This window comes from Trichosurus vulpecula, chromosome 3 (assembly GCF_011100635.1).
Source record: "Trichosurus vulpecula isolate mTriVul1 chromosome 3, mTriVul1.pri, whole genome shotgun sequence".
NCBI lineage: Eukaryota > Metazoa > Chordata > Mammalia > Diprotodontia > Phalangeridae > Trichosurus > Trichosurus vulpecula.
Window position 1 is genome coordinate 137,281,754 of NC_050575.1, and position 21,264 is coordinate 137,303,017.

Below are 21,264 nucleotides of genomic sequence, written 5' to 3' on the forward strand. Positions count from 1 at the left end.
ATAAACATTTTCTTCCTCTGATCCTCACTCAAATTCTTTTCATGGCATGGTTTCTGTTTCTTCACATAAGTAGACCATCTTAATTAATATGAAATGCTATACCACCTCTTCTTGTTCATTTGAATGTTAAACTATTTCAGATCATCCTACCAAGTCTTGATATCTACAAAGTTAAATTTGCCACCTCCTGTCATTTCTCGTTTTATTACCCACATTTCTGTGCACTTCCAAAAAGACATCTGAAACCAGGGACTTTACTGTAGGTGCTCCACTAGTCTAGTCTCCTCTTACTCATTGTTGGCAAGATTCTTGCCGGAGTCCTTAATAAGCTGATCCTTCACCTGGAAGAGGGTTATCTGCCTGAGAGCCAGTGTGGCTTCAGAAAGGGCCAAGGAACAGTGGCTATGTTGTTTACTACTCGACAACAACGTTTGTAATGTTCATCTATCTAATGGAGGTCTTTGACACTGTCATTCATGAGGGCTTGTGGACAATCATGGCAAAATTTGGTTGCCTAAAGAAGTTCTTCAGTATTTTTGCACATTAGTTTCATGATTGCATGCTTGCATGGGTTCTGGATAATGGGCCATGCTCTTGCACTTTTCCATTCACCAATGGAGTAAAGCAGGGCTGTGTGTTTGCTCCCATGCTTTTCAGCATGATGTTTTCATTAATGTTGTTCAGAGAGGATGTTATCAAGATCAGATGCTATGCTGACAGAAAATTATTTAACCTGAAAAGGCTACAAGCCAAGACTAACGTGGAGGGAGAGCTGGCATGTGACTTTTTGTTCACAGATGATTGTGTACTTAATGCAGCCTCTGAAGCTAACATCCAACAAAGTATAGATTGATGCTCTGCTGCTTCTGCTAATTTTGGCCTGACAATTAACACCAAGAAAACGAGGTTCTCCACCAGTCAGCACCATACCATCCATCCATGGAACTACTGGTTACAGCAAACTGAGAAATTTTGAATGCTGCGGATAAGTTCAATTACTTTGATGGTATACTTTCTAGGGATGTACACATTGATAATGAGGCTGATGCACGCATTGCTGGAGCTAGCTTAATGTTTGGGAGGCTCCAAAGGAAAGTGTGGGAGAGCAGAGGTATTAGACTGACTACCAAACTTAAGGTCTACAGAGCCGTTGTGCTGAACTCATCGTTGTATGCCTGTGGAAACTGGACAGTATACTAGTACTACGCCAGGAAATGGAATTTTTTCATTTGAGTTGTTTTAGAAAGATTTTGAAGATCACCCGGCAAGATAAGATACTAGACACTGAATTCTTTTCTTAAGCTGAACTGCCAAATATTCAAACTCTATAGAGAAGGCAACTCTGATGGGCTGGCCACATTCTTCAAATGCCAAATGTACGCTTTCCTAAAGATTATTTTACAGAGAACTCACATGAGGCACCCTCGCATGTAAGTCAGAAGGCCTATAAGCACACTCGAGGTCTCTCTGAAGAACTTTGGAATTGTGAGACATGAGAGGTTCTGGCACAGGATGGCCCAGTATGGCATGCCTGCATCAAAGAAGGTGCTGTGCTCTGAGTGAATCAGGATTGTAGCAGCTCAAAAGAAATGTGAGATATGCAATTGAGAGACGTCCACCCCAAATGTTGACGTGGACTATTTGTGTCTCCCTTGTGGTAGTCTTCCAAGCTCATTGTTCTGATCAGCCACATTTGGTTACGCTGTACCTTGACCCCAACATAGAGATATCATTTTGGTCCTCTTTGAGAAGGACAAAAACCAAACCAAGTCTCCCCTAAGTTACGGGTCCTCCTGTGTTGTATCTGGCTTGTCAGATCTACTCAGTTTTCCTCTTAGCTCGATCTTCAGCTTTAAGCCATCGTTACCACTCTAGGAAGAGGTTTGTTGCCGACATTGTAAAGCGCACTTCATTATAGATCATACGCCTCTTATACCTACATTTTAAGCTGTGGGCCATGCTAGAAATTCAAGTCCTGCACTCAGTCACCGCCTTCTTAGCCAACTGTTCCAAATCTGTCTCTGTCAATTGGCAGCAATAGTGAAAATACTCCCTGGGCCCTTTCGGCCTTTGGGTTTTTGGTCAGGGTTTTGTAGTCCTGAGCAGTGATTTCAGGGTTCCTTTTGGAGGCATCATTTCCCCCAACATGAATTGTCAGTAGTGGTACTCGGACTTGTTAAGTGTCTGAATAAGTTAAATCTCCGTATCACACTCTGGGTGACAGCAGACATGTTTGTCAGTTTGAATAAGTCCTACACTGTATTCCCACAGCATGGAATCATCAAACACTTTAGCTTATTTTTTCTTCTGTGGGCCACTTCTGGATGATTTCTTATCTGAAGGTACTTGTAGAATTTCATCATCATTTCTTGGCATAGAAGATGCTGTTTCTTCCAGAGATTATCCAGCTATTTCGAATGCAAGAACTTAATTCTTAACTCGAAATGTTCAGTGGTCCTCCCTCTCTTCCTTCCATGACATATTCTTCCACCCTCTGCTGTGATACAAGTGAGGATTCCTCTCTACCTCTTTATGTAAATTTTTGTTTGTTTCCTCCTCGGAGCACTTCTACCATTACTTCATGAAACACTTCACTCAACTTGGAGAACAGAAATGTATTCCCTCAGCCTGTTAGGTTTCTCCTGTAGGAGAGTAACAGAGGTTGCCTGGTAGAGGTGGAAACAAATAGCATCTTTTTGGCTACTGCAAAGTTCGCCTTGCTTTTTGTACCTGGTTTGGGCAGTATTCGGTCCTTCAACATTTTGGAACTGCTCTAGAGTGGCAAACTACCCATCTGCTAATTCTGTTACCTGTTCTGAAAGTTAAGTTGCTGTCGGCTGCTGAGCAAAGCTAGTTGGCACAGCGGATGGAACACTGGGTCTGAAATCAGTGAGGTCAAATCAGGCCTCAGATGTTTACTGTGTGAACCAGGGCAAGTCACTTAAACCCCCTGCCTCAGTTTCCTCAATTGTAAAATGGGGATAACACCACCTACCTCCCAGAGTGGTCGTGAGGATCTAATGAGAGAACTTTAAGGCACTTAGCACAGTGCCTGGCTCATAGTAATAAGCACTATGTAAATGTTAGCTATTATTATTGTTGTTAAAAGATTCATGGTAATCATCGTTAGGGAACGAAGTACTTTTTTTTTTGGAGGGGGAAGGCAGGGCAATTGGGGTTAAGTGACTTGCCCAAGGTCACACAGCTAGTAAATGTGTCACGTGTCTGAGGCTGAATTTGAACTCAGGTCCTCCTGACTCCAGGGCCGGTGCTCTACTCACTCCGCCACCTAGTTGCCCCCAAAGTAGAATTTTTTAATATAGTCTGAGATCTGTTTTGATTACTTCATTATTCAATTTCTTTACATAAAATTTAAAGCCATTTATTACTAATTCTTATAGCTGCATAAAAGTTCCTGTAGGTTACATACTTTATTACATGAAGATGTAATTACTTGACATGGACTTGTACCTGAGTCATGCTAATGAAACAATGAACAGGGGCAGGAACTCCTTCTGTAAGTCTTCAGTCCCAGCGAATGTGGGTGCAGTTCTCACACGGATACGCTGCCCAGTGTTTTGTCTGATCCTAGACTCTGAGCTGAGTTCAGAAGGGTGGAACCAGTTCCAAGTAAGAAGCAAGGGATCTTGGGGCTGTTAGACATCTTCTTTGTCCCAGACAAGGTAACAAATAAAGATTTAGTATGCTAGTCGTTTCCTACAGCCACAGTTCTGTGTGCCAGCCAAAGAGGAGCCTTTTGCAAATTGGAAAATCCTTTTACTCTCCTATGTAAACACTGGTTTATTCAACAAATATTAAATGCCTACTGAGTGAAGGATTAGACATTGGGGGAGATACGAGGTTTAGGTGAGACGTGGTTTCTGCCCTCATGGAGCTTACCGCTTACTTGGGAAGATAATATACACACATAACTACAATACATGTTATACAATAACTATTATTAGAGAATTACAAAACAAAGTATTCTGTGAAATCCAAGGGGGAAGATCTCTACTGACAGGGAGACAGGGAAGGTTTTAGAGAGGAGGGGGTTGCACTTAGAGAAATTCAGCAGTCTTCTTCCTTAGACTCCCTGTATGGCAAGGAGCTCTCCCTAAAGAATGGGGGGAGGGACCACCCATCTTCATCCTTCAGACCCCTGAAGGAAGGCTGCCCTGAGCACATGGAAGCTAAGTCTCATGTCCTGCTTAGACAAGCCTGATTTGGGGCTTTGAGATGTCACCTCTGTGTTTGATTTTTTCCTCAACTTGAATGAAAAAGTAGCAGGTTTAAAGAGCCTCTATGTGAGTTTGAGAGGTTTGATGGTCCTGAGTTTTCTTTGGTTAGGGCTGACAGGCAAGGGGAGAAGTCCCTACCAACTTTTAGTACTCTGGAAGTAAATGACTGTCTGCTGAAGGATAAGCCCAATCCTTGGTCTGGCTTACCTGAAGACTAAGAGAGACAGTGCAGAGCTGAAGTAAAATGTCAAATGTTTACTGATCAGCAGTCCCACAAACTGCTTCATGTTTATGTGGTTTTAAGTGTCAACTTTCTGGCAGAGTTTAAGAGAAATTGTTACTACTCATTTAAGTCTTTTTCCCTCAATGTGCGCTTGCAGCTGTTTTGTGTTAAACATTCTTCTGTGTGCACGAAATATCTGTCCTATATCTGAATCAAAAAAGAAAAAAATTCAAAAGGCATAGGGGAAAGAAGGAAGGCATGAAGGCAAGGGGTTAGGAAATGAGGACCATTCCTGTATAGTGTACTGTGGAGCAGGAACAGCAGAGGACAGAAAGACAGCATGGCTTGGGACTCTGGGGAGGTCTGAATCTGAGGGAAAGGAGTTGGAACTTTCTGTGGTGAGGAGTAGGGAACCAATGAGACTGAGCAGAGCAGAGCCATGACCAGGTTGGTGCACATGGATGCATCTAGAAGCAGCAGCAGGGTGAGGAGAAAGTAGAGGTGGAGCTTTTTGCATCTGTGTAGCAGGCGGTAAGGAAGGCTTGTGCTGGGGTGGAGACAGGATGATTAAAGATGTGAGATCGTAGTTTTAGAATTGGGAGGGATGTTAGGACTCATCTAATACCATCCTCTCCTTCTACCGATGAGAAAATAAGGCACCAAGAAAGTGAGGCAGCTCAAATCAAGGTCTCACTGGTATGAAGTGGCAGAGCAGGGCCTTGATCCCAGGGCATCTGGTTACAAAGTCAGTGCCCTTCTCATTGCTGAGGTAGAATTGACAGGATCTGGTAAATGACTGGAGACAGACGAGGGAGATGGAGCATTAAAAGGACATCTGTATAGAGGTGATGGGGAGGCACGCCTCTGTGTAATATTGCCAAGGTACACAGGCGTGAGAGAGAACAGAGCTGTGGGCAGATGTTTGAAGAACACTGATATTAAGGAATGAGGAAGCAGAAGATGGTCTCAAATGAAAATAATACACATTTTTTACCTTCTTGCTTCAACTGAGGCAGCTGGGGAACACAGTGCAGAAAGCACTGGACTTGCCAGGAGTCCTTAAACCGGTTCCCTCATCTGTAAAATGGGAATAATAGCCCCAATCCTCCCAGGGGTGTTGTGATCATCAAATGAGATAACAGATGTAAAGAGCTTTGCCAACCGTAAAGTGGAATAGATATGCTAGCCACTATTAGCTCTTTTACTTCTGTTGTAATTATCAGACCAAAAGGATACATTTAAAAAAAGCAGAGTCCAACTAGTTCTAATAGTCATTCCCTCTATGATCCTTTACAGGTTCTTCCTACCTGGCCATTTCGAGGTTTGGTCCCTGTCCTGTTTATCTTGTAGAATCTAGGGAGATCCTGTCAGGTTCAGGTACTTTATCCATATTGCTTTTATTTTTTTAATCAGGAGTCTGTACGAGTTTTTTAATCATGCCAGGTTTTTCCCCCCTACTTAAGAGTTCTAACCAGAAGGTTTAAAAAAACTTGAAAAGTCAGGGGCTCTCTCTACTTGCTGATCTTAGAGCTACTGCTCCATTTGGCCACCTATATATCCAAGACTTCCCTCTCCTGAGCTTTAGTTGACCTACTTCCAACAATCTACTGGACATCTCCACCTAGACGTCCCCAGAGCAACCTGAAACTCATGATCTTTCCTCCCAAACCAAACCCTTCTCCTAACTCCTAATTTTGTGAGGGCAGCATCATTCTTCAGTTCCCCAAGCTCGTGACTTAAATATTATTTTCACCCCTCTCTCTTCTCCATCCCCTTATCTGCACTGACACCACCCTATTTGAGGACCTTACCACCTTTCACCTCAACTATTTTAACAGCTTTTTAATTGGTCTCCCTGCATCCTCTTTTCCAATTTAGCTACCATACTGATACTCCTGAAGTGTAGGTCTGACGTCACTCTACCACTCAAGAAGCTTCAGTGGCTCCTGATTGCCTCTGCAATAAAATACAAACTCCTTTTTGGCATTTAAAGCACTTTATGATCAGGTTCCAACTTTCCAGGTTCATCATACACATCTGACTTCTCAGCTAAGCTGGTCTGCTTGTTATTTTCTATGTATCAATGTCTATCTTCTGTCTTTCTGCCTCTGCACAGGCTGTCCCTTCTCACTTCTGCCTATTCAAACTCCTAGCTTCCTTCAAAGGCAAGAATCTTCTCCTGATTCTTCCCTCACATCTACCCCTCCCCGCCAATACTCTCCATTTATTTTGAATACATCTTACATTTACTGATACACATGCTGCTGTAGGCCCTCAGGAGAATGTTAGCTCCTTAACAGTAGAGATTATCTCATGTTTGTCTTTGTATTCAACATAACACAAAGCCTATTACCCAGCAGGTGCTTAATAAATGCTCATGAAATATGAATTTAAACATTTATAACTTACTGGCAGGTAATCGCTTTCAAGATACATATACTCTTTGGATCTGAGCCGCCCCTATGATCCTTGAGCAAATCAAGCTACTTGGAGCTGCAAGGTGGAACACTGCTTACTAACTCTATGTGACCTGGTGGGGATAGGGCAGGATGGGGGCAACTGAGATTCCTCAGGCTGTGATCAGCCAAGGTTGTCAGCACTCGCCAGTGGGAGTCATGACTCAAACTCACCCAAAGTCCATGAGTCTGAATTTGTGCTGGTATGAAGTTTTATGTGATGGTAAGCACATGGTAGGTCCTTAACAGATGATGAGATGAATTAAGTGGTGAGCTATATAAAAAAGTATCCACAGTTTGAACTTTTATGATTGACATGTGAATGATTTTTGTTTTTAAACTACTTAGAATAGCTTTAAGAGAAAAGCCAACTCTTTAATAAATTTGTGATCATTGTCTAGGATTGCTTTCAGCAAATCTATAATAATTACCTTAATTTGATAGTCAATTACAATAGAAATTTGATTCAGCTTTGTTATTTTGACTTGCAAAAGGGCTTGCATGAAAACAAGCAACTATTAGGCCAATTTTAGTGAGGATAAACAACTGAAGTTAATTGATTTTATTTAAACCCTCAAAACTGGTCTCCCACCATGTTACCTTCAGGGTCCTCAGTAATCCTTATTTAAATCACTGTCATTCTTAAATTTTCTTCAGGGGGCAGTAGATTGCTTAAAGATTGTCAACAAAGTCACACAGTTGATTGTCACCAAGGTAAAGTGGTTATCCTGCAAAAGAGGGCATGTACAAACTCACTGAAAACAGCTTTTCAGTATTTCCATGTAAATGAGGAGTAAAGAAGGATGCTTCATAATTGGGGTTTGTGTCTTTGATCTTTCTGATATGAATCATTGTACTTTCTTAGTTGCATTTAGTCTATCAGCACTTTGAGTGTCTATCATATGTGTTCTGTGCATCTAGCTGGGTAATTCAGTGTTTTAGGAGCAAATCTGTCATTTCATGTGCTGCATGACTGCCCCAGCCTCATCACCAAGATTCTTCACAGCTTATAATACCATACATACAAGTGCTTAAGGAGGCCCTGCTGTGCCTGGCACTGTGGGATACAAAGACAAAAATGATATAATCCCTGCCCTTGAAAAGGCCCCAAACCTATAACTCATTTCAGTCTTTACCCAGGCTACAGTTTGTGTGTATCAGGAAAGCTAAGATGTGTCAAAATTTCTTTTCTGTTGCTGGCTCACAGTGGGACTTTAGCCAAGTGATTCAGCTAGTTCACTGTAATTAACCATAGCTTTAAAAACAAAGCCCAGACCATAGTCATTTATATGGGATCAGTCTACACAGGAAAAGATACATGACATTTAAAAAGGTATACCAGAAAATGTTTTTTTTTGCTTATGAGGTTATATTAAAATCAGTCAAAAGTAAGATTAGTTGTAATCTAGTGAAGGGAACAGAGAAAGATGATGGTGTGCTAAGATGATGGTTTTCAATTCTTCATTTTACCATGAACAAAGATAACCTTAATTCAAGGCTTTCTCTTCTCCATAGAAGGTCCAGTTATGAACTAGTAACATAGGTCACAGCCAGATTTCAACCTTCTTAACATACAAATTTTCTATCAATCTTTGCACAATTTATGTAACTACAATGATGCTTTAATTTAAAGGTTATGGTGGGACTTTTTGTATGTAGAGAAATGGAACAGCAATTTAAGCCTAGCTGATGGGAATTTTTTTTATGCAGACATTAATAGTGGCACTAAACATCACTCTTTTAAATGTACATAATATACATTTTACATATATATATCCACATATACATATATTCAGTATTAGTTATCTGCAAGAAAAAAAAAACCATGGGAAAGTCTGAATTGCGCACACATAGCTTACTTGCTTTCAGAAATGACATCTAGAAAGCACCATGTGTTTCGAGTCTGTTCAGATTAAATATATTGCTTTTGATTTCCACAAAGTTGAAGGCCATGGCTATTAGTGCTTTAATATTATTTGTTACTAAAAATGTTCTACTGCCATAATCCTTCCCCAGTTAAAGGTCATGAGCATTGTTCGCAATTTTAAAGGACATATGCTGCTGAAGACACTTGAAAGCGCTGGTAAGCAGGAAAACCATTAACTATTCTCACAAAACGTAAGCTTCCAAAGCCAATCCCTTATGATACTATTAAAAAAAGACATTGTCCAAATCGTTTTATTTTACATAAACAAGTCCTTTTTATTTGCCCCTCTTTCTCAAAACATATACAGAAAGCAAAGTTACCATTTAATTAGATCTTCATTTCTGCCAATTATCTTTTCCTAGAAATTTTTCAAGGAGTTTATGAGTCTTTAAGCATTAGATTTCAATATTCATCATCTTCATCAGAATCCATTACTTTTCTTCTGCTGAACTGGAGAGGAAAATATAAGAGTATGTCACAATGTGTCTGAATTGTAATTAAGGCTCTCTGAGAAGCAAGAAAATTTCTTTAGTTAATTTGATAGCAAAAGGTTTGATTCTTCCTTATTATACCTGAAGTTGTCTGAAGTAAGCTATTAGTGGCAGGCGAGATGAAGACATCTGTGAATGTTTTAAATAAGAGTTTTGGTCCTTTTGATGTATTAGCTGACTGATCCAAAAATTATACAGGATATTTATAGAGGGGAAAAATTTTAATGAAAACTTCTATCAAATGTGGTCAAACTAACACTGTTATTTTTACTCTGATACTTCCAAAGTTAAATGTAAAAAAGGCCTTCCACCAAAATTAAGTCACAATTCTACATTTCATGAGTCGTTACTCCCAACCTTCCAGTGATGAATCTCTCTGCACTTAGTTTAGCTGGTCGTAAGGCAAAAAAGTCACAGTTCTGTCATCTGGCTGGTAAGGCATCCCACACCTTATGCTTTGCCTTTGAGAAATCACCCCAATGCCTCATTGCGGTGTGAAGACTTTAGTGAAAGGGGTTTGATATATGATTAAAGAGGTTTTACTTGATGCTCATTTTCACAATATTCAGGTTACTCCAAGAAAACTTACCTTAACTGTTATTTTCTTTTCTGTTTGCTGGCTTACTTTTTCAAGAATTTCTATCAATCCTTGTTCTGATACCTAGGGTAAAAGAAGTGGAATAAAAGTAACTATTTCTCCTTTATACATGCAGTTTAAGGGCTGGACACATTTTTTTCAAGATTATTAAACCAAAAGATACACATCTCAATGATGATACAAGCACTCTAAAGTATTTAAGTTTCATTCTTGAATCTGGAATTGATAGCATCACTGAAGTCAAGACCCAGGCATGTCTACTGCCAGCAAGGAGTGTCTTCAGAGGTGAAAGCCATATGAATGTGCTTACTTACAGAGGAAGTGAAAAGCCAGACTTCGAGTGACAGATGGCCCAGTGAAATAACCATTTTGGGTAAGGGTTTTTATTCTACTTTACCCACAAAGTTTTCAACAAAAAGCCTTTCTAGATTTCCACTTAACGTTAGTACCTTCCCTCTATTGCTGACAGCCCATTTATCATGTACATACCTTGCTTGTATATAGTTATTTGACCCACCCCTCCACCCCCCACCATTAGACTGTGGGCCTTGAGAGCAGGGACTGGTATTTTTCCTTCCTTTAGCTCCTCAATGCTTAACACAATGACTGGCACAAAGCAGATAGTTAAGAAATGCTTGCTAACTGCCTAATCCTTTATGGTTTACCTACGGAAGTAAGATTATACAGGAACCAAGCTTCTCCTTCTTCATTGTTTGACTTTTGGTTACTGTTCTGGGCAATTAACTAGGCAACCCCTTATGACCCATTAACACGGATAATCAATTAAAAGAAACTCTGATCTCACAAGTCAAAAGATATTATAAAACAATATTAGATAATAGTTAAAGAATTTCAGCCAGGCCAAGTAATTACATTTTAAGAAGGAAGAGGTAGCTGATAAGATTTCCCCTGCTTTTCTTTTGCAAATTCTTGGTAAAATACCTTTCTGTGGTCTGATGTAGTAGAGATTTAACTTGGGATAATATACTTCACTGACGTGGAGAGAGGCCAAGTACTCACCTTTCCACTCAGCTGTCCAAATCTTGCCATTTGTATGAGGTAGTTCTCTACTGCTTTGGCCTTTTCTGGCTTTACAAGTGCTAAATTACTTACTGAAATAAAAAAAAAAAAAAAGAGACACAAGATATATACATGCATATACATACACACACACACACACACACTCTCTCTCTGTATAACCAAGATGTACAGGGTGTTCCTAAAGTCTGGACACATAGGCAAAAATACTTATTTTCAAGAAATGAAACGGTTGAAATTTTCAACATCATTTTATTTAACTGGAATATTAACAAATAACATCTTCAACTTCAAATAACATCATATGATTTCAAATTCATATTCTAAGAGTGAATCAGTGCTAAAACTGACGACAACGTGGAGTTAGAGTTATTGCATCAAGTTCATGTGAATCTTGCAAAGCACATCAACCTTTGCTTCGCAAATGATGGAAATAATATTGAAGATGTTATTTGTTAATATTCCAATTAAATAAAATGTTGTTGAAAATTTCATCATTTCATTTCTTGAAAATATGTATTTTTGCCTATGTGTCCAGACTTTAGGAACACCCTGTATATTCCCAATCTTTGAGGTATCAACACTAAACAAATGCCAGGAGCTGTCACACTGCTTTAATAATGAGTGACAAAACTTATTATCCTGATCATAAATTCCATGTAAATAAAAAATTTCTTATCATTTATGAATTACAAACTACAGGGCTGTCTTACTGTACTTAAAAACAACTTTTTTTTTTGCTAAAGGAAGCATTGGGTTAGTGATACACACAAAACCCTCCCCAACTATCACTTTTAGCCCAAATTAGGCTTCAAGTAATCATGTTAAAAGATACAGCTTCACTTGATTACTCTGATTTAAGCAGTAACAACTTGTTTTATACTTTACTCAATATGTACCTAAGCCAGAAAACCTTATCTCCTACAAGCAGAAGAAACAGCTGGTACTTTTTTTCTCTTAAAACCAATTTAAGTACCTAGGCACTAAGTCTATTGACTTCACATTCTTCTAAGTAATAGTCCATTTCAAATGTATTTAAGATTAAATAAACATTCAACCTAGAGATAGCAATAGTAATTTCATTACCACTAGAGATGCCCTTTGTTAGGTAACTTAAAACCAATATTATTTCAACAGAGAAATTTCATTTAAGGAAAGTGAAGATGCTTACACCTGGCCCGTGCTGACTGATCCAGAACTTGAGCTAGAATATTGTTTCTCATCTCTGCTTCCCTGTAAAGAAAGCCTAATTAGACAAAGCAGAAGTGCAAGGGGAAAAGCATTCTAGGTAAAGGAAAAGTATAAGTAAAGACACAGTAGTGGGAAAACAGTATGTTTGGGAAAACAAAAACACAGTGAGTCTGAAAAAGACATTGTGAAGCCAGATGGGAGAAGACCCAAATGTTAGGAATCTGGACTTGAATCAGTTGTCAATGAAATGGAAGCAGTATCTTGTCCATTCTTGATTTCCCCCTTTCCCCCTCCCCCAATCCCACTATGGACCCAGTGAATAATGTAATTTTGGGAGCTGTGACTAGTTCCCTTTTTGCTCAGGGCCTTGTAAATTATTTTATTTAATAAATATTTACTGAATTAAATTAAGTGGGTACTATGAAGACCAGGGAGACTAATTATCTAGGTGAGAGGTTAACAGGGGTCTGAATTAGGCAGTGAGAACGCAAAAGATGTTGCAGAAATAGAACGGATAAAGACTTGCTGAATGATGTGAAAATCTAAGGAAGGACAAACATACAAAATAAGTAGAAAAGAATTTACAAAATAAGATAAATAAGTATGAGCTATAAAGGTCAAGGCTAAAGAGAGATGGAAAATGCTAATCACATAAAGCAAGATTTGAAGGAATTTCTGCTTAACCTCAAAAAGAAAAAGCAGCCTTCCTTAAAAAAAGTCTGATGCTTATTACTATTTCCTTTACTTGTAGTTTCCTGAAATTTAGCAGCAGATACAGTCACTAACATACGCTTTAGCAGCCTCATTTCACATAGTAGCTTTCCTGCCCATCCCTTACCTTTTACCCAGATTTAGAACTAAGCATGTACATTCACTATCTAAGGAAAAGGAAATAGGTTTACAGTAGAGAGAGACTTTATAGCTAAAATAATTTCCAAGAATGACTACAGTATTTGCTCAAGACTAGCTGTATATTTAATATAACATTATTTTGAAAATACCACCCCTTAGGTCATGTTCAAATTTTACACAGCTGTTCTCTATATCCTTGGGGATTTTTGCTGAGAAGCCTGGCACCTCAGGTTAGAAAAATCACATCAATTGTGGGATGATTTTTATGCATGATTTGTAATGATAATTGTTTAGACAAGGTAGTTAAAGTACTACTTTAATTCTGTACTGTCTTTCACAGTCCTGCTTGTTGGCCGCTGTTCCTTAATTATCCACAAAATTTGAGGTTTATACAACATTCAGGAAGGGTGGGAAAATTTCTATGGAGCTTGCTACAGTTTCTAGGGTGGGAATTAAATAAATCATAGAATAGTTAGAAGAGACTTTTTAGATAATCTGATTTAAGCCTTATCTTATATAGGAGGAATACAATGTACAGAGAAGTGAACTAACTTTCCAGAATAACAGGACTAGGTAGTAGCAAAGCCAGAATTAGAACCCTAGTTTCCTGATTCTCAATTCAGCGTTCCTTTCACATTATATTTTCCTTTAGTTGATAAAATATTAAATGATGTCACAAGAAGTCAGGGCTTGAAACAGTAAAGGTAAAACTCAGTTGCTGGCACTACTTCTTTCCAACTCCTCTGGAAAAGTATAAGCCATACCCCAGGACACCAAGTAAATCATTCCTTTCCTCTCCCCAACGATATAAAGTGATATTAGTTAGAAGCAAGGAAACTGGGGACAGCTAATTATTTCACTTGAGAGAAAACAAAGGCTTAATAAAAGGAAATAACAAGAAAACTCCTGAAATTGGTGGGCAGATTATATAAATTAGAGTTTCAAAATTTCATTTTCATTAACTAAAGGAAAAATCCCAACTCACTAGAAGTTCATAGCTCTTGGTCATACCTGTGTTTTGCCTCCTGTTGTGCTGGGTCACCAGGAGAGTCCTGCAAAGAAATTTCACTTTACAATCAAAGGATTCAGAAAAATAAAGATGAATTAAAAGGCAGTCTAGCATGGGAGGTAGGGTGCTGGATTTAAGAGTGAGGAAGGCCTCAAGTTCTGTACTGGCTGTGTGGATATAGACAAGTTACTTAAGCTCTCAGCCTTGTCAACCAGAGGTGCCCAACTCCTCAGTGGGCTTGAATCATATTAAAATGTAACTGAGAAATGTTTAACATTAGAAATAAAAATGCAATTTTTCTAAGTTGATACGCAGTCTACAGGGATCCATTTCTATTTGAGTTTGACACCACAGCCCTAAACAACCTTTTAGGACAGTGCTTCCCGATGGCTGCCTCTTCAAGGCAGTTTGATATAGCGGATAAAACCTTGGACATGGAGTCTGAAAGACGTGGGTTTGAATCCGGTCTCTGATGCTTACCAGCTGTGTGAACTGGATTAACGGCTTCTAAAGTTATGGTCCTAGGAACCGCTACACTTTATTTCCGAAAGTTTTCCAAATGGCTTACAAGGCAAGCATTTTAGAACACAAACAAAAAGAATGCTTGGCTACCATTTATTATAAAGTTCTGCCATTTGATTTCTTCTCAGTCATTGGAATATCACAATAATTAAGCTCTTTATATACAATCATAAAATCCTACTTTTGGTATTATAAAGGCAGGATACTAATGCTTTGTGGCCTTTCCTGCCAAACTCCACAAAGTATCCAAAAACCTCATTAATGGTTTGACCAAAAACTTTTGGACTCAGAAAACTTAGGGAAAATATTAATATGAATACATCTTCCATTGTATATTACTAAAAAATAATTATTGTGGAGAATTGTCGCACAATCAATAATTTTAAAAAATTAGGGAAAATATAAAAAAAATGGAACCTCTCACTTTACCGATAAAGAAACCGAGGCCTAAGAAGGTAAAGGGGCTTACCCAAGGTCACAGAGGCAGTAACAGAAGTAAATCTGAATGGAGGTCCTTTGACTCCATATCCCATGCTATTAATTTTAATTTTTTAAACTGGGCTGGAAACACGGCAACCTGGTGCTCCGCCGCCCCCCCCCCCCCCCCATGCCTGGCTTAGTAAGGACACTGGACAGCTGTGGCCACCGTTGCTCACAACTACGGGGTCCAAGTGAATTCACCAGCCTCAGTCTCCCCAGCGGTAGGAATTAGGGGTGCGGACAACCCGCTCTTTCCTCTGGACCAGTTACTTCTTACTTACCATGATACCGGAAAGGCGTACTATATCCTAGATGTAAAGCAAACTAGATGGTTACTTAAACACCCTCGGAGGCCTCGTGCAGTTTGCATCTGACTCAGAATTCTAGCTTTACCAAAGCACAGACCTAACAAGTGTTTTTTCCCCGAGATGCCGACTTGCATTCGGAGATTCCAGGGGTCACAATGCTAAGAACTAGACGGGTACTTAGGGAACATCCGACTTCAGCCCCTTTCCAAACTCCGCTCCCCATCTTATAGAAAAGGGGTGGGGAGCGGGGGTGGTGGTGGAGAACAAGCTGCCCACTCACTGTCGAAGGAGGTCGCGGCAGTTACTCTCGCTAAACCTCCGCTGCCTGCAGCTGCAAGACGGGACGAAATTCAGAGCAGGTGGAATGGTCCATGATTAACGTGGGAAGGGAAGAGCTCGGCCCAAGTGCCAGACCGCCAGCTCTGGGGGGGAAGGGAGCAGAGCAAGCGCGCTCACTGTGCGAGGAGCCCTGGCCGCGGGGTCAGCCACACCTGGCACCCACGCCGGGGACCCCCCCAGGGCGCGGGAGAGGGGCGGGGCGCCGCAGGGGCAGCCGCGCCAGGCATAACCAGGCTGAGCAAGCAGCCACGCCGGGCACTCCCAGGGCGCGGGGGCAGCCGTGCCGGAACCAATTTAGGGGCCAGGGCGGGGCTGGCTCTCCCCAGGCCCAGAGGGACCACAGCTCGCGCCTGTTCTGGCCCGGAGACCGCTCTCCGGGTAGACACGTCCCGGCCCCAAGCGGGTAGAAGGCCGGATACCCAGGACAATCCCAGACCCTGCCTCGGACACGCCCCGGCCAGCAGGGACCGAGGGGCGCCCGGGCCTGAGGGCCCTCGGCGGGGCCCGCGGTAAGGGGAGGAGGGGGCGGTGGCCGCTCTTACCCCGTGCTTCGCCTGCAGTTCTGCCAGCCTCTGCTTCCGCAGGGCCTCCAGGTCTTCGTCTGCCATGGTGGGTCTAGCGGGGTGGAAGATAAACTGACTAGATAGCACCAAGCACTGAAGCCCCTCGGCTCCACACGAACTTTACTACTGCGCACGCGCCCGTCCTAGACCTCTCTACTCCATCCCCGAGCCACCAGTACGCCTCCGGCAAGGGAGGCAGGAGGAGGGCCGAATCATCGATTACGAAGGGCAGCGGCTGGGCGTGTCTCTGGAGATAGCGTGTGAGGTCACCGGGCGGGGGATTTGATCCTTTGGGAAGTAAGACAATCAAAACAGACCCCTTTACGGGGTTCTTGTTAATCATCATCACCATAATAATACCTAGGCACATAACACCTGCAGTAAAATCACATTTATGTGATAAAATCGGCATTTATGTAGCACTTTAGGGTTCGCATTGACTCTCTCGTTTTGTCATCGTCACAGCCCTCTGAGGCGTTATTCCCGTTTTACAGATGAGGAAACTGAACCTGAGAGAAGTGAAGTGATTTGCTTAAGGGTCAAGATTGCAGGGTGTACGGTGGGGGACACAGTCCCAGGTCTTTGGGACTCCGAGTCCAGCACGCAAACCACCGTGACAGCCAGCTGTTCTACAGACTGCTTGACGTTGGGCAAAGTTCTGTACATAAGTTATCTCCTTTGCTCCAAGGGTTTCCTCCCCACTCTCCTGTCCCCCTCGCCCCCTTCCCCCATACTCCTGCTTCCATCTCCTGCCCCCCAGGGAGTTGTCCTGCAAGGCACTCTTACCCTCTGACCTAGCTCCTGCACCTACACGTGCTCCTGCCTGCCGGGAGGTGGGTGGCCTTGGGTGTCTATTTCAGGGGCAGGGAATCTTCAGCCCCGAGGCCGCATGTGGCCCTCTGGGTCCTCAAGTGCGGCCCTTTGATCAAATCCAAACTTCGCAGAACAAATCCCCTTAATAAAAGGATTTGTTCTGTAGAATTTGGACTCAGTCAAAAGGCTGCACCCAAATCTGATGCCCTTCTCAAAGAGCTTCTCTCCAGTCACTGACTTGGACTCAATGGCTAGGCAGTTAGAATACTTTCCCATCTCCTTATACTCAACCACTCAACTCATTCCAGTGATCCTGAACACTTTGCTTCCCTCCCCTCCCTAGCACATCCACCTTCCACACTCCTGCCCACATCAACCTTACCCAACCTCCCAAGGTTCCACTACAGACCTAGCCATTCCTTATCCTGGGCCCTGCAGAATGTCTGCTACATATTTAACAAACTTCTCTTCTTCTTAAACTTCTTTCTTTCTCATTCCTTCCATCTTCTGGCCCTGACTGAGACATGGCTCCATCTCAGTGACACCACTTCCCTTGACACACTTTCCAATGCTGGCTATAGTTTCTTTTATACCCCTGACTCACTGGCTGTGGGAGGGAGGGGGAAGGGTGGAGGAATATTCCTTAACCTTCGTTTCCTCTTCCAGACTCTTCCTTGTCTGTCTTCACTAAGTCATCCCTCCTCCCTTAAGGTTCATGCTATACACATTTATCATCCATTTCAGATCCTGGTGGCTATTATCTGTAGACCCCCAGGACATTCTTCTTCCTTCCCTCAATGAATTTATTGCCTGGTTCACAGTTTTTCTCTCCCCTTCTCCTGTCCTCATACTATGAAACTTCAAATCCAATTAGATCTCTCCAGTTGAATTGGAATCGTTCTTCTAACTTATCAATGAGCTGCTTTACTTCACTTTTCCTGAGATTGCTGCTGATCTTGGCTGAAAGGAGCACACAAGCACCAGCACACAGTTTGTGGTTCTGTTTATTTAGCTTGCCTTGTAAGACAGGCTTCTCAAAGTAAACATAAGCCATTGACACAGTAACTGGTTCAAGGTTGCATTCTTCAGAGAGATTCCTCATTTCCCATTTTAGGCTTCTAATTTTACTCAATGTAAGTTTGATGTGAGGAAACTTCTCTTTAAAAGTTTCATTCATGTCCTTTTTAAGGTCTGAAGGCTTCACGTATTCTATCACGGTGGTCATATATGATGCAAAGATAAGAACATGTTTGTGTTTCCCACGGGGAATAAACTACTCTCTCTTTTCCTCGATCTATTCCATTGATTGACTTATTCCATCTCAGCTCTACAGAGTTGGTTATACCTTTTACCTTACCATTACCCATGAGTGTCCTACTTACATGTTTGTGAAATTCCTTTATCTCATCATAACCTTTTATCATTCCATCTTTCCCTCTGCCCTAATAACTTTAGCCCCAGTCTTCATTCTCATGGTGACCTCCATTGCCTCTATCCCCAAGTTCTTTCCCAGGTGATCAGCTCTGCCTTGACTCTTTTCCCTGTCTTGACCTTTGGGGAGCCATTGCTAAACCACCCTCCACCCTCAACTCCCTTGCTGATCACCTGGCTAAATCCCATTTCTGGATTTTTCCCACTATCTACCTCTTTCTGCCTTATTCACATACTGTTGAATAGAGCTGGAGTAAATCACAAAGTCAAGTTGATTACAAATCTGACTATAAATTTGTTATCCGATCTCCCTAGATGCTAACTATAACAAGTTAAACATTCTATTCCTTCCTAATTCATTTACTATCCCATTCTCCAAAGCAGTTGTTGCAAATCTCCTTTTTCCTCAAACTTCCCAGAGCATTTGATCCTCCCACCTTTTCAGCTGAGGACCTTGACTCATAAAGAAAAAATTGAGATCTATTGCTGAGACCTCTACCTTTTTTCCTTTTCCTCATTTCATATTATATAGTATCTACCTCTATTATCTCCTTCACCCTGGTCTCAAATCAAGATAGGTCCCTTTTCCCCCATCCTTTCATAACTCTCCCAACAAGTTGCCCCCCTGCCCCCATCATCCCCACTCTCTTATCTTCAGTCTCTGCCTAGCTGCTGGCTCCTCTACTGTCTACAAACGTTCCTATGTCTCCCCCATCCTTAAAGGACTCTCAAGTCAATCTAACCTTCCCTACTAGCTTTGACCTGTATCTCTCTGCACTCTTATGGCTAAGCTTGTGAAAGCCATCTTCACAACCCAGCTTTCTCTCCTCTGAATCCTGAACAATCTGGCTCCTGATTTCATCACTCAACTGAATCTGATCTCTCCAAAGTGGCCAGAGATCCCCAAACGGCCAAATCTTGCAGTCTTTTCTCAGTTCTGATCTTCCTTGCCATCTCTGCAGTTCTTCCTAACTGGACCGTTCCTACCTCTGCAGCCTTCTTACCTTTCTCCTCTCTTATAATCCAATTCCACTGTCCTCTTGGCAGTGCCTTGAACTCAGTATTCTACCTACCATCTCTGTGCCTTTCGACTGCCTGGCCCTCCATGCCTGGGATGCTTTGCCCTTTGGCCTCCACCCTTTAATTACCTTGGCTTCCTTCAGGACTCCAGCTCAAGTCCCACCTTTTGCAGAAGGCCTTGCCTTTTCAGAGTACCCTGACTGTCTCTTGGATGTACAAGTTATTTGCATATTTCACCCCATTAGAATGCATACTCTTTGAGGGCAAGGACTGTTTCCCCCCCTTTCTTTGTATCCTCAATGCTGATCACAGTGCCTGACACAATAATTACTTGTAGGGGCTATTCTCCACGTCACATCTTATTAAAAATAAACACATAAAAACTTTCTTTAATATGCCAGTGGATCTGTGATCTTATTAATGTGGGACACACAGGCATATTGTAACCCATTTGTACCTTCTCATCCTGGGATACATCCTTTTTCAGAGAAAATACAATGTATTGGAGGCCTTTCTCTGGGTGCTTATCAGTAGTTCCTCCCCCCACCTCATTTATGTCTCTGTTATCCATCATTCTTTTTTTTTTGTTTGTGTTTTTTTTAGGGACTGGGGAAGGCAGAGCAATTGGGGTTAAGTGACTTGCCCAAGGTCACACAGCTAGTAAGTGTGTCAGATGTCTAAGGCTGGATTTGAACTCTGGTCCTCTTGACTCCAGGGCTGGTGCTCTACTCACTGAGCCACCCAGCTGCCCCTGGTATCCCTCATTCTTGATAAATAGTAGGTAGTGAAGTAGATAGAACATTGGGCCTGGAATGAGGAAGACTTGAATTCACATCCAGCCTTAGATACTTACTAGCTGTGTGACTGTGGGGAAATCATTTAGCCCCTGTTTGTCTCAGTTCCTTCGTCTGTAAAATGGGGATAATAACAGCACCTACCTCCCAAGGTTGTTGTGAGGATAAAAGGGAGATAATAATGGCAAAGCGTTTAGCACAGTGCCAGGCACATAGCAAGGGCTATACAAATGTGAGCTGTTTCGTTTTTTCCTATCATAAATTTCCTTCATGATATCCCTCATGCTACTTCTTGCACCAGTCATCATTGGCAATAAAATGCAGTCTTTCAAAGTCATAACTAGGGCAAGGTGATTAAGATTTGTCCCAGGGTGGTAAAATTTAGAGGGCATTGAAAGCACTTACACTCCTCCAGCAGAGAAGAAATAACTGAGAGCACCTGTGATTTCATTAGGGTAAAAAAACCTTCTGGTATAGAAACTCCCTCCATCTGTTGCAAATCATTAGCTCATCCACAATTTATAATCTTAGTTGTTGGGGATATTGACATTTGCCTAAGGCCACAGAGCTAATATGTTTCAGAGGCAGGACTTGAACCCAGGTCTTCCTGATTCCAAGTCCATCTGTCTATCCATGATGCTTCTCTAGAACCTGTTTAGGAAGTATATCAAAGTTAAGATTAGAAGTCACTTTTCTCTGTTCTGGGGGTTGAGTATACATCTGGAGTCTTTGCCCCCACCATGCATGGTGAGTGTGTATGGGGGTGGAGGATAAGGGAGTGTATGTTTTCCTTTCCCACCCTCTACAATTGAATTTGTTTTAAAAAGTTGATTTGAGGGAGATTTTTGTTCTTGCCCAGGGCACAAAACTCAGTAGGCTTTGGGCCTTGCAACTACTACTTGCTTAGCACGCATCTCTCCTTTGCCTTTTGGGTACCCTACAAATTTGGCACTTTGGAGATTATGGTATTC

At 41.7% G+C, this 21,264-nt stretch overlaps 1 protein-coding gene across 1 annotated transcript; it reads right to left on the bottom strand.

Moving 5' to 3' along the window:
• Window positions 1-9,093: 9,093 nt before the first annotated feature.
• On the bottom strand, window positions 9,094-16,390 carry PDCD5 (programmed cell death 5). Its single transcript, XM_036751134.1, has 6 exons — window positions 16,215-16,390; window positions 14,026-14,066; window positions 12,143-12,204; window positions 10,954-11,045; window positions 9,925-9,996; window positions 9,094-9,294 (listed from the first exon to the last, which is right to left on the bottom strand). Exons 1-6 carry the CDS (start codon window positions 16,278-16,280, stop codon window positions 9,247-9,249), a joined length of 381 nt encoding a protein of 126 aa, XP_036607029.1. The 5' UTR covers window positions 16,281-16,390; the 3' UTR covers window positions 9,094-9,246.
• Between the last annotated feature and the right edge of the window lie 4,874 nt (window positions 16,391-21,264).